Genomic DNA, 9955 nt, shown 5'->3' with positions numbered 1-9955 from the left:
TGTCCAAGTTGTAGTTGTCAAACTCCTTGACTAATTGGAGCATCCTGCCAGTCTGGTACAAGGTCTGGAAGTTCCAGCACCCCACCCTCAACTTTTGCCTCGGCTTCAGTAAATCCGCTGTCGGGGCGCCAGCTCCCTTTCGGGTTTGGCTGTCATTCATCATAAGTCCAGTCTCCTGGTGTGCTTCATTACCTTCGCCATCTGTGACGAGTTCTCTGGTTTTAGTTTCTGTAACATGATTTTTTTACATGGTGGGGTTGTTAGCCCTACCACAACCTATTTTACCTCTAGGTGAGGTGTCCACCTTAGTCGCCTCTTACGACATGCCTGGCTGGATGGCAGGGACCCTATTCTTACAATGCTTGCTAGGCAAGCATACCCTGGGGTCCCACAGGGGACAAATCAAAATAAGTACATAAAAACCAGTACATTTTATAAAATTAATTAAAAAACAACAATAAGAAAAAAAATTTAACGAAATTAAACAAAGCATTAATTATTGTGCATATTATTGTTTCAGGTGCAAGTTGATGTGGACTGGGGACCAAACCCTGCGTGAGAAATGCAGATCCCTCTTGACTGCAGAGGCAGCATTGATGGACACGCCAGTCCAATCCCCAACCAAGTGCTCAGCTGAACAGCCAGACTTCATCATTTATGAAGAAGTTACCGGCACCCCTGAGACAACTACCTTCCTGATGTCTGGATTGTCGCAGAATGTCAATGAACTGGACAAATAGCCCACGGTCAAACAACTCTATTTGCGCACCAACACCGTCTTGCCAAGCAGTGCTGCGGTTGAGAGATAGTTCAGTCTGGCAGGACTTATCATGACAAAGCTGCGCACTAGGGGGACAGACAGCAACTTCGAGGCCAAAGTTCTGGTCAAGTTCAATTCCATGGAGGACTGAAAGCATGTAGATTTGTTTTAACAGTATTCACAAATTATCAACACTAAGTCAAAAGTTTGTTTTATACCTTTGCATTTTGTTGTTAATATGGAGTTTTTGGTGGTCTCAGATCAGAATAAAGGTCAATGTATATAAAAACCAGTTTTTGTGTTAGCAAGTAATATAGTGTTTTGTGTGTATGTTTGATGTTTGTGTATGTTGCTACAGCCAGCTGACTACAGCTAACTTGTTATAACATCACGCTTTTAAAAGTAGCCAAAAGAAGCCAAAAGAAGCCGGCTACATTTTAAAAGTAGCCCAAAGTAGCTGGCTACGTTTTGGAAATTTGTAGCTGTAGTGTAGCTGGCTACATTTTGAAAAAAAGTAGCTGTAGCGTAGCCGGCTACAAATTAAAAGTAGCTTGCCCATCCCTGATTGTGGTTCTGATTTATAATTAGGACTGACTCAAACCACACACTTGTATTACTGGACTGCTGGCAGACGATTTTTTTTTCCTTCTAGTTAACTACTAAAACGAGGCATATGTACTAAAAAGCTTCCGGTTTAGTCACATTGTTGAGGCTCGCCCAGACTAACAGCGGCGAACTTCGCAAGAGGCTATGTTGTACTGGCAGACAGACAGCAATCCACCTATATACACGTCCGTGCTCAAACACAATCAAGCAGTTTGTATCCTGGATCATGAAACAGGTTCAAACAAGCATTTTAAACACACTGGGCTTCTATTATTATTAAATCTGCTCTAGTTTGTGGGGTTGTTTTTTTTGCCCTTTGCTTTATAAAATGCACAAGTAGTTTATTCCAGGTATTATTAGTAATTCTTTAGCGAAGGCTAGTAAATTTTAGTGCAGCCATGTAGTTTTTTTCATAATCACAGTTATTAATTAAGAAATAAATTTATTAACCTCGTCGTAAAATAAATCTTTTAGTAAAGACAAGTAAATGTTGGTGTGGTGTTATAACACTCACTTTTTCACAATCACAGGTATTAATTAAGAATTAATTTTATTGCTATAAGAATTATTTTCAATAAAGTTCACAACTTTTATAAATTATTCATGTGTGTGTGTGTCTTTTTACCTCAGCATAATGAGCTTTAAAATCTGCTCTGCAGGAGCATTCAAAACAGCCACAAAAATGCTGGATCCAGCGCCAGAATTTAACTCCTCAAGGTTGTGTCCTCTCTCCCTTATTCCTGTATTGTCTTCAGCAACAACTATATTTCATTTCTGAATCTACTCTGATGAAACTTTTTGATGACACTAGCAAGTCTCATCATGAAAACCAATTAATGAGAATGCAAACTGCCAGAAGGCTGATCCTATGATAGCATGGTGCAATAACACTAGTCTCCAGCTATGTGTTTCTAAGAGGAAGGAGACTGGTGCTGACTTCTGCAGAATGAGTAACCCCATGGAACCTAACCCACGGAGAGGCCTTGAATTAGGAAGCAGTTTACAGGAACCACCCTCTCTGTGTGCAAAGGGAGGTAATTGTTGTGCCCAGATGGATATATCAAGTTTGTATAGTGGCCTGAATTGCAAGTGTATGATGATGATTGTCAAGAACGTGACGGTCAACATTCAGACATGTTCTACATTCAATGTTACCAGGTGAAATGAATTTTTTTTTCTTATATCATCATTTCAGCAACAGACGCAAAATAAAACTAAGATTAGAGATGTGGCATATCATTTAATCTTAATTATGCCAGGTCAGCAATTGTTTCCTTAAAGGTTTGAGAAAAAGTTCTTTAGCAAGTCTGGGATGTCTCCTTCCTTATAGTCTTTAACAACAAATGAGGTGCCATTTTCTGCTCCTCGAATCATTGCTGATAGCGCTGAAATAAAACACAAAATTGTGCCTTTACAGATGTAGGTGAAAACAGTTTAAACAACATTGGAACTTCCAGATATAAATGTTTCAGTCCATTTCTCTAAAACATATTTGTATCTTAAAATATAATATACACTTGACTCATAATGACTGAGGTAGACATGATTAGATGAATGGATAAATACGAGATATACAGATTACGCTACATTGTTTTTCTTCAAAGTTATGACAGTGTGAATGACCAGAGAATATCAAACACAGCATTATGCTAGCATTTTTTTTTCAAGTCTACAAGAACTTCTTCTCTGGTTATAGTAGAGATAATCTTTTACTTCTTCTGTTTGCAACCACCTTTCAAAAAAAAAAACCCAAGGTTTTGATGCTAGGGATATTATTGACACTTTTGTTTGTATTAGCTACTATATTTTTAGGTGAGCTCATTAAATATATTGAGTTTTTTATGCAAATAATATATTACACTTATTAATGATATATCTAATGAAATAAGAAAACAATGGTATTTACATTTCCCAGAATCTGGACGAAACAGACAAAGAATTTTCTTGTTGAGTGCAAAAGCCTGCCCAATCTCATAGCCAACACCTAGAGATGGTTGAGTGCATTCTGCCACAAGGACTGGACAAAGAAATACATTTTTTTTAAATAATTTAAAATTCTCCAATTTTAAAAAAGCTTACAACACAAAGTTGACTATGTAACATGTAAACCGTTTTTATGTGTAACAATAACAATGTAAAAACAATAAATATGCAAACCAGTAATAACTCCTAATACCAGATGGACTATTCATACTTGTACACAGCTATGGCAGGAATGTTCAAAGCAGAAAGTGAATAAAATACACATAGGAAAACTCTGTATAGCCTGTGATTCTACATTCATAAACTTGCATAACTTCAAAATAGCATAAAATGACATGAAATGAGAGGAATAACTTACCATCAGATTCTTGCATCCAGTTCATATCTCTGTCATGAATCTGTTTGTCTGTTATATCTACTTCTCCTGGAAACAATAAACTCTTGAAATTAGATTGTGTATCAGATAATGTAACATCCAAGATGGTTCCTCTATTAAAATGATTTCAAAATATTTCATGACAGTGACTCTGGGAGAAAATAATGACTACATTACATTTCTAATAACTACTTCGTAATGTTGGAAAGTTTAGTCATATTACATTTGATAACATTGGACAGGTAAGCAATTAAATATATTAAATATATATTTAAATATATAAAAATATATTAAATATTGATAAGATACATTGTCGTAGATGCACTCTCTTTCTTTCTCTCTCTCTCTCTCACAAACACATGTTTATAGAACCATATAATGGACGCAAATTTCTTTAACCTTTCTCAAGGTCTGGATTTCCAACATGCTCTGTGAAGACATGGCCATACTGTTGTAGTTGTTTAATTATACGTTCATATAGCGCAGCATCCTGGCGACCACCTCGGATACTCCCAGCAAAGTAGATTTTAAAGCTCATTATACTGAAGTGTGTTACAATGTCATCAGATGTATCTGCTTGCATTACACAAAAATGCTTCAAGAACGACTTGTAAATACATAAAACTTGTAAACAATTAAATCTGTTCACTTCATTACAATGAAATACTATACTCAACAAGCAATTCATTTCTTAATTAATTATAAGATAATTATGAAACAATTATTAGTACGACTGCACTAAAATTTGCTCCATCTTTGCTAACAGAATTACTATATTAATAAAGAAATACCTGGAATAATCTACTGATACTGCACGGACCAGAAACAGATATAGGAAATAATGAGTATTAGAAACACGACATATTTACAATGATTGTTTGAATTTGTCGTAAACCTTTATGAATTGTTTATCGGCACAAAACAACTGCATATGGAACTCAGCAGCTGAGCAAAGGTTAATTGGTCAAAAGATCACTGTCAGCAGAATTGAATATACCGCTATAATTGACAGGAGGTTGTATCTGCACTTTTTATCTATATATTCCCAAGATCACGTAGACCACAGGCAGTCGAATAAAAATACTTTAAACTTATTCTAAACGATCATCTATAGCTTGCCTGAAAATATATAAAAATATAGACTATATTTATATACGTACCTCGAATAATCTGTTATAGTTGCAGAGAGATCTTTTGCTCTCAATACAGATATCAGTGACCGCAGGATTCAAATCTTTGAAACTTAGCTCCGAGTCCAACTGAAACAGAAACTATAACAGTTATTCACTGATGGGATTTTCCCCTCGTACTAGTAAGGTACAGTCATAGGTGCCCCTAGATTTTTAGTTTGTGGATTTCTGTTGGGTTTTTTTTTTAAATTGGCCGGGAAAAAAGGAGGGGAAGTCCTAATTTATGTACGCTGAAGCCGTCACTTTTTATTTAATCACTGTTGTACTGAATCGATTGCAACATCCGGACAGATACTCTTTCGCCATTTGCAGCTTCTTGTACTAGTAATATTAAAGAGCGAGGCAGATACAAGCATTTGTGAAGAATTTTAGACAACATTAACTGAGTAGACAACAACACTCACGGACTATTTACATGTGTGTGTTTAAACTGCGCGTGCCTATAAGTGTAAATAACATTCAAAATAAGTACAATAATATTTGAATTGACTTGCACTAATTAAGGGGAAAGTACTGCTAGACTCTCGAGGTCCTCACCTAACGAGGCACTGATGCGGATCAAATCAGCATTTATCGATTCTTGCATTGTTTAATCAATTCTGAAGCCAGGTGAGCAGCAACGATAGGTATTTAATTATTGTAAGATTCATTAATTTTGTGTAGGTGTAAAACATAAACTATCATTTTATCAACACCCGGCATTGTCACGCCATGAACTTGTATTATACACACCAACGGAAGTAAAGATCGTGTATAGATCTTTTGAATTTGTGTACATTTCTTTCAAATTCGTAGTCTGTTCGTTCTGTTATGAACAGTGCAAGTCTCATTATTTTTCATCGTACTCATTTAGATGGAAAGTAAATCGAGCTGCCTTACAGTTTTGGATACCGATGCCACATGATATATATATACGATCTATACTGTCCATGTTCACACCAGCTAAAAGTACTTATGTCTCTTATGATGCCATATATAATTATATATTACAACATTCACAAAAGTAATACGCATAGGTCAAGACATCGGTTTCAGTCTGACCACAAAAAAGTGATTAAAAACAGGAACAGGTATAGTGATTTCTTTTGAGGTTTTAAGGTTGTTTGCCTTAAACATACATGTATATATAATATTTTTCTCATATACATGTATATATATATAATAAACTTGTGATTTGAATTGCACATGATCACCTTCACGAGGGAGCATGCTCTGAGCACTTACAGAACTTAATCACACCAAGACCACAGAGTAACCAGCAAAACAGGCACAGAAGATTTATAAGTGAAAAATTTTATCATAAGAATTGTTTTCCTTTTATAAAGTGTTTAAGGCAATGAGGAAGAAAGTCATTTTAAGTCATGGAAAGTATTTCATCTTCTAATTTCAGAAAGAAGTTTGTGGATGTTCAAGAAGGAACCATGAGTGCAAAACGGAAGATATTCTTTGCAGGAAGCATAGGAGGAGGTCGGCAGTATCAGGACCTGTATATGCGGATCATTGAGCAGCTGAAGTTGTATGGCAACGTCTTGTCAGAGTTTGTGGGAAATCCTGATATAGATGGATGTAAATATTCCTAACATCATAAAATATCACACACTGCCACCAGGCCAGATGCAAGCAAACTATGCAAATACAATATTTAAATGCACAAACTGAAAAAAAGACATTGGATGTTTACTCTCAAATGGACACATGCATGCAGATATGTCTAGTATATTGTCTGGTTGTCATGAAAAACTTGTATCCACTTCATCTGAATTACTGCCCCTTTGGTATGCATGGACTGAATATTTTTACAAAGAATCATTGTAAATGGGAATTTAAGAATAAAAACTGTGAGAACTGATTCTATTAAACTGTGTACAATAATCAACTTCAAAAATGATTTTATAAGGTGAATTACTTTAAACTGAAATGCTCAAAACTTTTCAACTTCTTCCAGTTCTTCAAGATCTGCAGTGGACAGACAAACAATGCCATGAGCAGGATGTGATCTGGCTCCAAGAATCTGATGGTGTGTATATGTGTGTGAGTGCATGCTCTTCCCATTTCTTCTGTGTGCTATCCACAACACTGCCTCAGTAATGAAAATTTACGGACCAAAAAATTCTCAAAAATAAAATCTGAAGCTTAACTTATTATTACTGGATTTTTTTTAAAACAGACGTTCTCCATGAAATTTGACTTCTCAGTCATTTTTTAATGAATTAATTAGCCAGATGAAGTAAGGAATTAAAGTAACTTTAAAATCTGATTGTCTTACCCATTGTTGACCAAGACAAGACCCAGTGTGCTGCATAAGGCCAAGGATTTCTTTGCACTGTATAGCCCTTGAAAGATGTGTAAAGTGTAATATTACAGTTGAAAGAATGCAAGTTTTGCAGTATCTTATAACTATTTTTAAGCATTTGTTGCAGATAACATTCATCTTATGTAGAATTGTGAAGTTATAACTTATAGTATACACAGTATGAGTACTTGTCAATCACAGTGAAATAATTTATGTCAATTGCACATCTTTTTTAGAAATAGTCTTTCACCACATTTTTACCATCATTGAGGGTGATTATTTTTACAACTTATTATAATTGTTAAAATTCTCAGTGAAATATGGTTCATTTATTTCCAGTGCTGGTGGCTGAATGTACACAACCATCACTAGGAGTTGGTTATGAGATTGCACGCTCAGAGGCTATGATGAAGAAGATCCTTATTTTGTTTCAAGCAGAATCTGAAAGTGGTGAGTGAATTCAAGGAAGTTTTTTTTTTTAGACATTATCAACCAGGATGTGCATTTTGGCTTTTTTATTTTTGTTATGTTAATGTTGACAGAGTTACCAAGAAAGATTCGAGGACTACACAATGATACAACATTTATTGTCAAGGACTACAGAGAAGAGGAACTGCCTGGCTTGTTAAAGGACTTCTTTTCCAAACTTTGACAGACCTGAAGTTAGTCTGGGAAACCTTTGATTTGGACTGATGCATGTTTGAGAAGTATTAACCTTTGTTATTAGCGTTATTGTGGTACGATTATTTGACATTAAAAGGCAGAATCTGAATTGTAAAATTACATTGTAAAATTTTGTGGGATATTATTCTTTTCATAATTCAGAATATTTGGGAGAGATAAATGAGAGGTACTTTTCCATTTCTTCTTCCATACAAAAGGAACACTTAGTAAGCAAAAACATGTCACATGGGTGGGGGAATGGGGAGGAGAGAGAGGGAAAGAAAGTTTGTGTGTGAGCAGATGCTTATTTAAATTCCATGTGCAATTTGCATGAGTTGTTGCATTCATTTTTACTTACATGCATGCATATGAGTATACATTTGGATGGATGCAACTGCAGGCATTTTCAACATCTTTATATAACTTTTGAATGCACTAAATAGTACTGTAGTGTGTCTGATCTTATGTATCGGTATGCTTCTGGTATTTTAGTTGCTTCAGCTTATTTAATTTCTGTCTTGTTTGCTTGAGAAAAGCAATATTACAACAATAATCCTAAGATAAACGTTTTCCTATCTTGTTTGTGAGTGTCATTAAGGCCAACTAAAATCCTACACTTTAAGTAAATATGTTAAAGAATTACCCCTCATATCTGCAACCTGTAGTTTTTCTCAGTATGTTAAAGTTGTCAGATTTAATCACCAGATATTATGTAACTATGGAGGGTATAACCTTTGGGCAGTAAACATTGTGTACAATACATGTATACTACAAAGCAATTTTCACAGAAACACAGAAAATGCTTTGCACAACAAAGGTTTTGAACAACTCTTCCTTATAACTGACTGATCCTCTTTTGTCAGATTATGGACTTTTCTGTGGTACTAAAATATCTCTGCTAAACTAAGCATACAGTGATGACTTATCTGGTTGTATAGTAGCATCATCTCTGTGTGTTCTGAGTTTTGCTGGGAATGATTACATCCAAGTTTTGCATTGCATGTTTGATGTGGTATGGTGGTAGCATGCATGCTTTTATTTGTCCTTGATAGGTAAGTCTCAAGCTGTATAAGAGACCATGATGTTCAACCCTCCTTTACTGTTGCCTTTCATTTATTATATTTACATTCAGCTGAGTCATGTATCTCTTACATAAACATTATTCTTATTGTAACTATGGTGATATTTCTAAGTTGCAAGACTGTGTGCTTGATGTGCTTTTTATTCTATTTGTAATATGCATATTTTCTGTGATATCTTTTAACTTTTTTAAGATGAGAATTATGAATAAGTAAGCATATAATATGATGCAAAATTGTAATTTGCCATCGTCATGATTAATATTTCCAATAATTTTCACTCAGTTAGAATGACATCTTCAATAAAATGAGTGATTGTGCAAACAATGGTGTGTGTGCATGCATGCATGTATATATATGTATGATGCTTGCATTCATTTTTGTGTAAAAACACGTAACTTGCCGCAGCAAAAGAAAACTGAACAAACAAAAAAGGTGTTTTGGTTCAAATGATAACATGATTGCCATGTAAGTGCAAGGATCGTACTGCTTTGTATAACTGTTCAGAAAGTGCCTTCTCCTAGAGATGACGTCACACTATATATGGAAGGGATGATGCGCAAAAGACTTCTTGATATAAAACGCTTTTGTGAATTTTCTCTGTCTGTGGATAATGGATCAAAGGGATAGGATGAGCATGGGGTGGGGCTTAAACTATGGATGATAATTCAAAAAAATAAACTCTGGATGTTACAAAGAACATCTCACAAACATCTGCTACTGCAACAAAAAAAAAGTGTAACTGACAGTTTTATTTAACCTGCATGCATTATGAACATCTTCTCTTTAAAACCAAATGCCCATACCATTCGGGTGATCCAGTTGCTAAAACTGGGATTTGTCGAGAAAAGTGAAGACAATACAAGAGCTCTCGTATAGACTGGTAACAAAAAAGTCAACCTTTACAGGTCTGCGTTTAGACAATGATTGAAGTATCATCTTAGAGTGATCCTAAAGAAATCGAACCCCGCAATCTACACAACCAATGAAGTTGAAAGTTTATTT

At 35.2% G+C, this 9955-nt stretch overlaps 2 protein-coding genes across 9 annotated transcripts; one reads left to right on the top strand and one right to left on the bottom strand.

Moving 5' to 3' along the window:
* Positions 1–2397: 2397 nt before the first annotated feature.
* LOC112555797 (2'-deoxynucleoside 5'-phosphate N-hydrolase 1-like) lies at positions 2398–9384 on the top strand. Its single transcript, XM_025224314.1, has 5 exons — positions 2398–2524; positions 6306–6481; positions 6861–6932; positions 7548–7658; positions 7751–9384. Exons 1-5 carry the CDS (start codon positions 2418–2420, stop codon positions 7858–7860), a joined length of 576 nt encoding a protein of 191 aa, XP_025080099.1. The 5' UTR covers positions 2398–2417; the 3' UTR covers positions 7861–9384.
* On the bottom strand, positions 2587–5834 carry LOC112555806 (putative 2'-deoxynucleoside 5'-phosphate N-hydrolase 1). Of its 8 annotated transcripts, none has more exons than XM_025224336.1 (6): positions 5795–5834; positions 4886–4984; positions 4125–4267; positions 3708–3773; positions 3273–3383; positions 2587–2751 (listed from the first exon to the last, which is right to left on the bottom strand). In XM_025224336.1, exons 3-6 carry the CDS (start codon positions 4261–4263, stop codon positions 2642–2644), a joined length of 426 nt encoding a protein of 141 aa, XP_025080121.1. In that variant the 5' UTR covers positions 4264–4267; positions 4886–4984; positions 5795–5834; the 3' UTR covers positions 2587–2641. The 8 variants fall into 8 exon arrangements, with proteins under 8 accessions (XP_025080121.1, XP_025080115.1, XP_025080117.1 ...); XM_025224330.1 differs by having other exon boundaries at positions 4125–4298; positions 5795–5832; XM_025224332.1 differs by having other exon boundaries at positions 4125–4301; positions 5795–5831.
* Positions 9385–9955: the final 571 nt, after the last annotated feature.

This window comes from Pomacea canaliculata, linkage group LG14 (assembly GCF_003073045.1).
Source record: "Pomacea canaliculata isolate SZHN2017 linkage group LG14, ASM307304v1, whole genome shotgun sequence".
In the NCBI taxonomy this organism is placed as follows: Eukaryota; Metazoa; Mollusca; class Gastropoda; order Architaenioglossa; family Ampullariidae; genus Pomacea; species Pomacea canaliculata.
Note: the sequence above shows the minus strand (reverse complement) of the source record. Positions and strands in the feature narration are given on the sequence as shown.

Bases quoted from the DNA above. Each gene is read 5' to 3' on its own strand.
- LOC112555806 (XM_025224336.1), bottom strand. From the start codon at position 4,263: ATGAGCTTTAAAATCTACTTTGCTGGGAGTATCCGAGGTGGTCGCCAG. The intron at 3,774-4,124 runs GTTAAAGAAATT...TATTGTTTCCAG, and splicing joins AAATCCAGACCTTGAGAAAG to GAGAAGTAGATATAACAGAC. The intron at 3,384-3,707 runs GTAAGTTATTCC...TTCTTTGTCCAG, and splicing joins CTGGATGCAAGAATCTGATG to TCCTTGTGGCAGAATGCACT.
- LOC112555797 (XM_025224314.1), top strand. From the start codon at position 2,418: ATGGATATATCAAGTTTGTATAGTGGCCTGAATTGCAAGTGTATGATG. The intron at 6,933-7,547 runs GTGTGTATATGT...ATTTATTTCCAG, and splicing joins CTGGCTCCAAGAATCTGATG to TGCTGGTGGCTGAATGTACA. The intron at 7,659-7,750 runs GTGAGTGAATTC...TAATGTTGACAG, and splicing joins TCAAGCAGAATCTGAAAGTG to AGTTACCAAGAAAGATTCGA.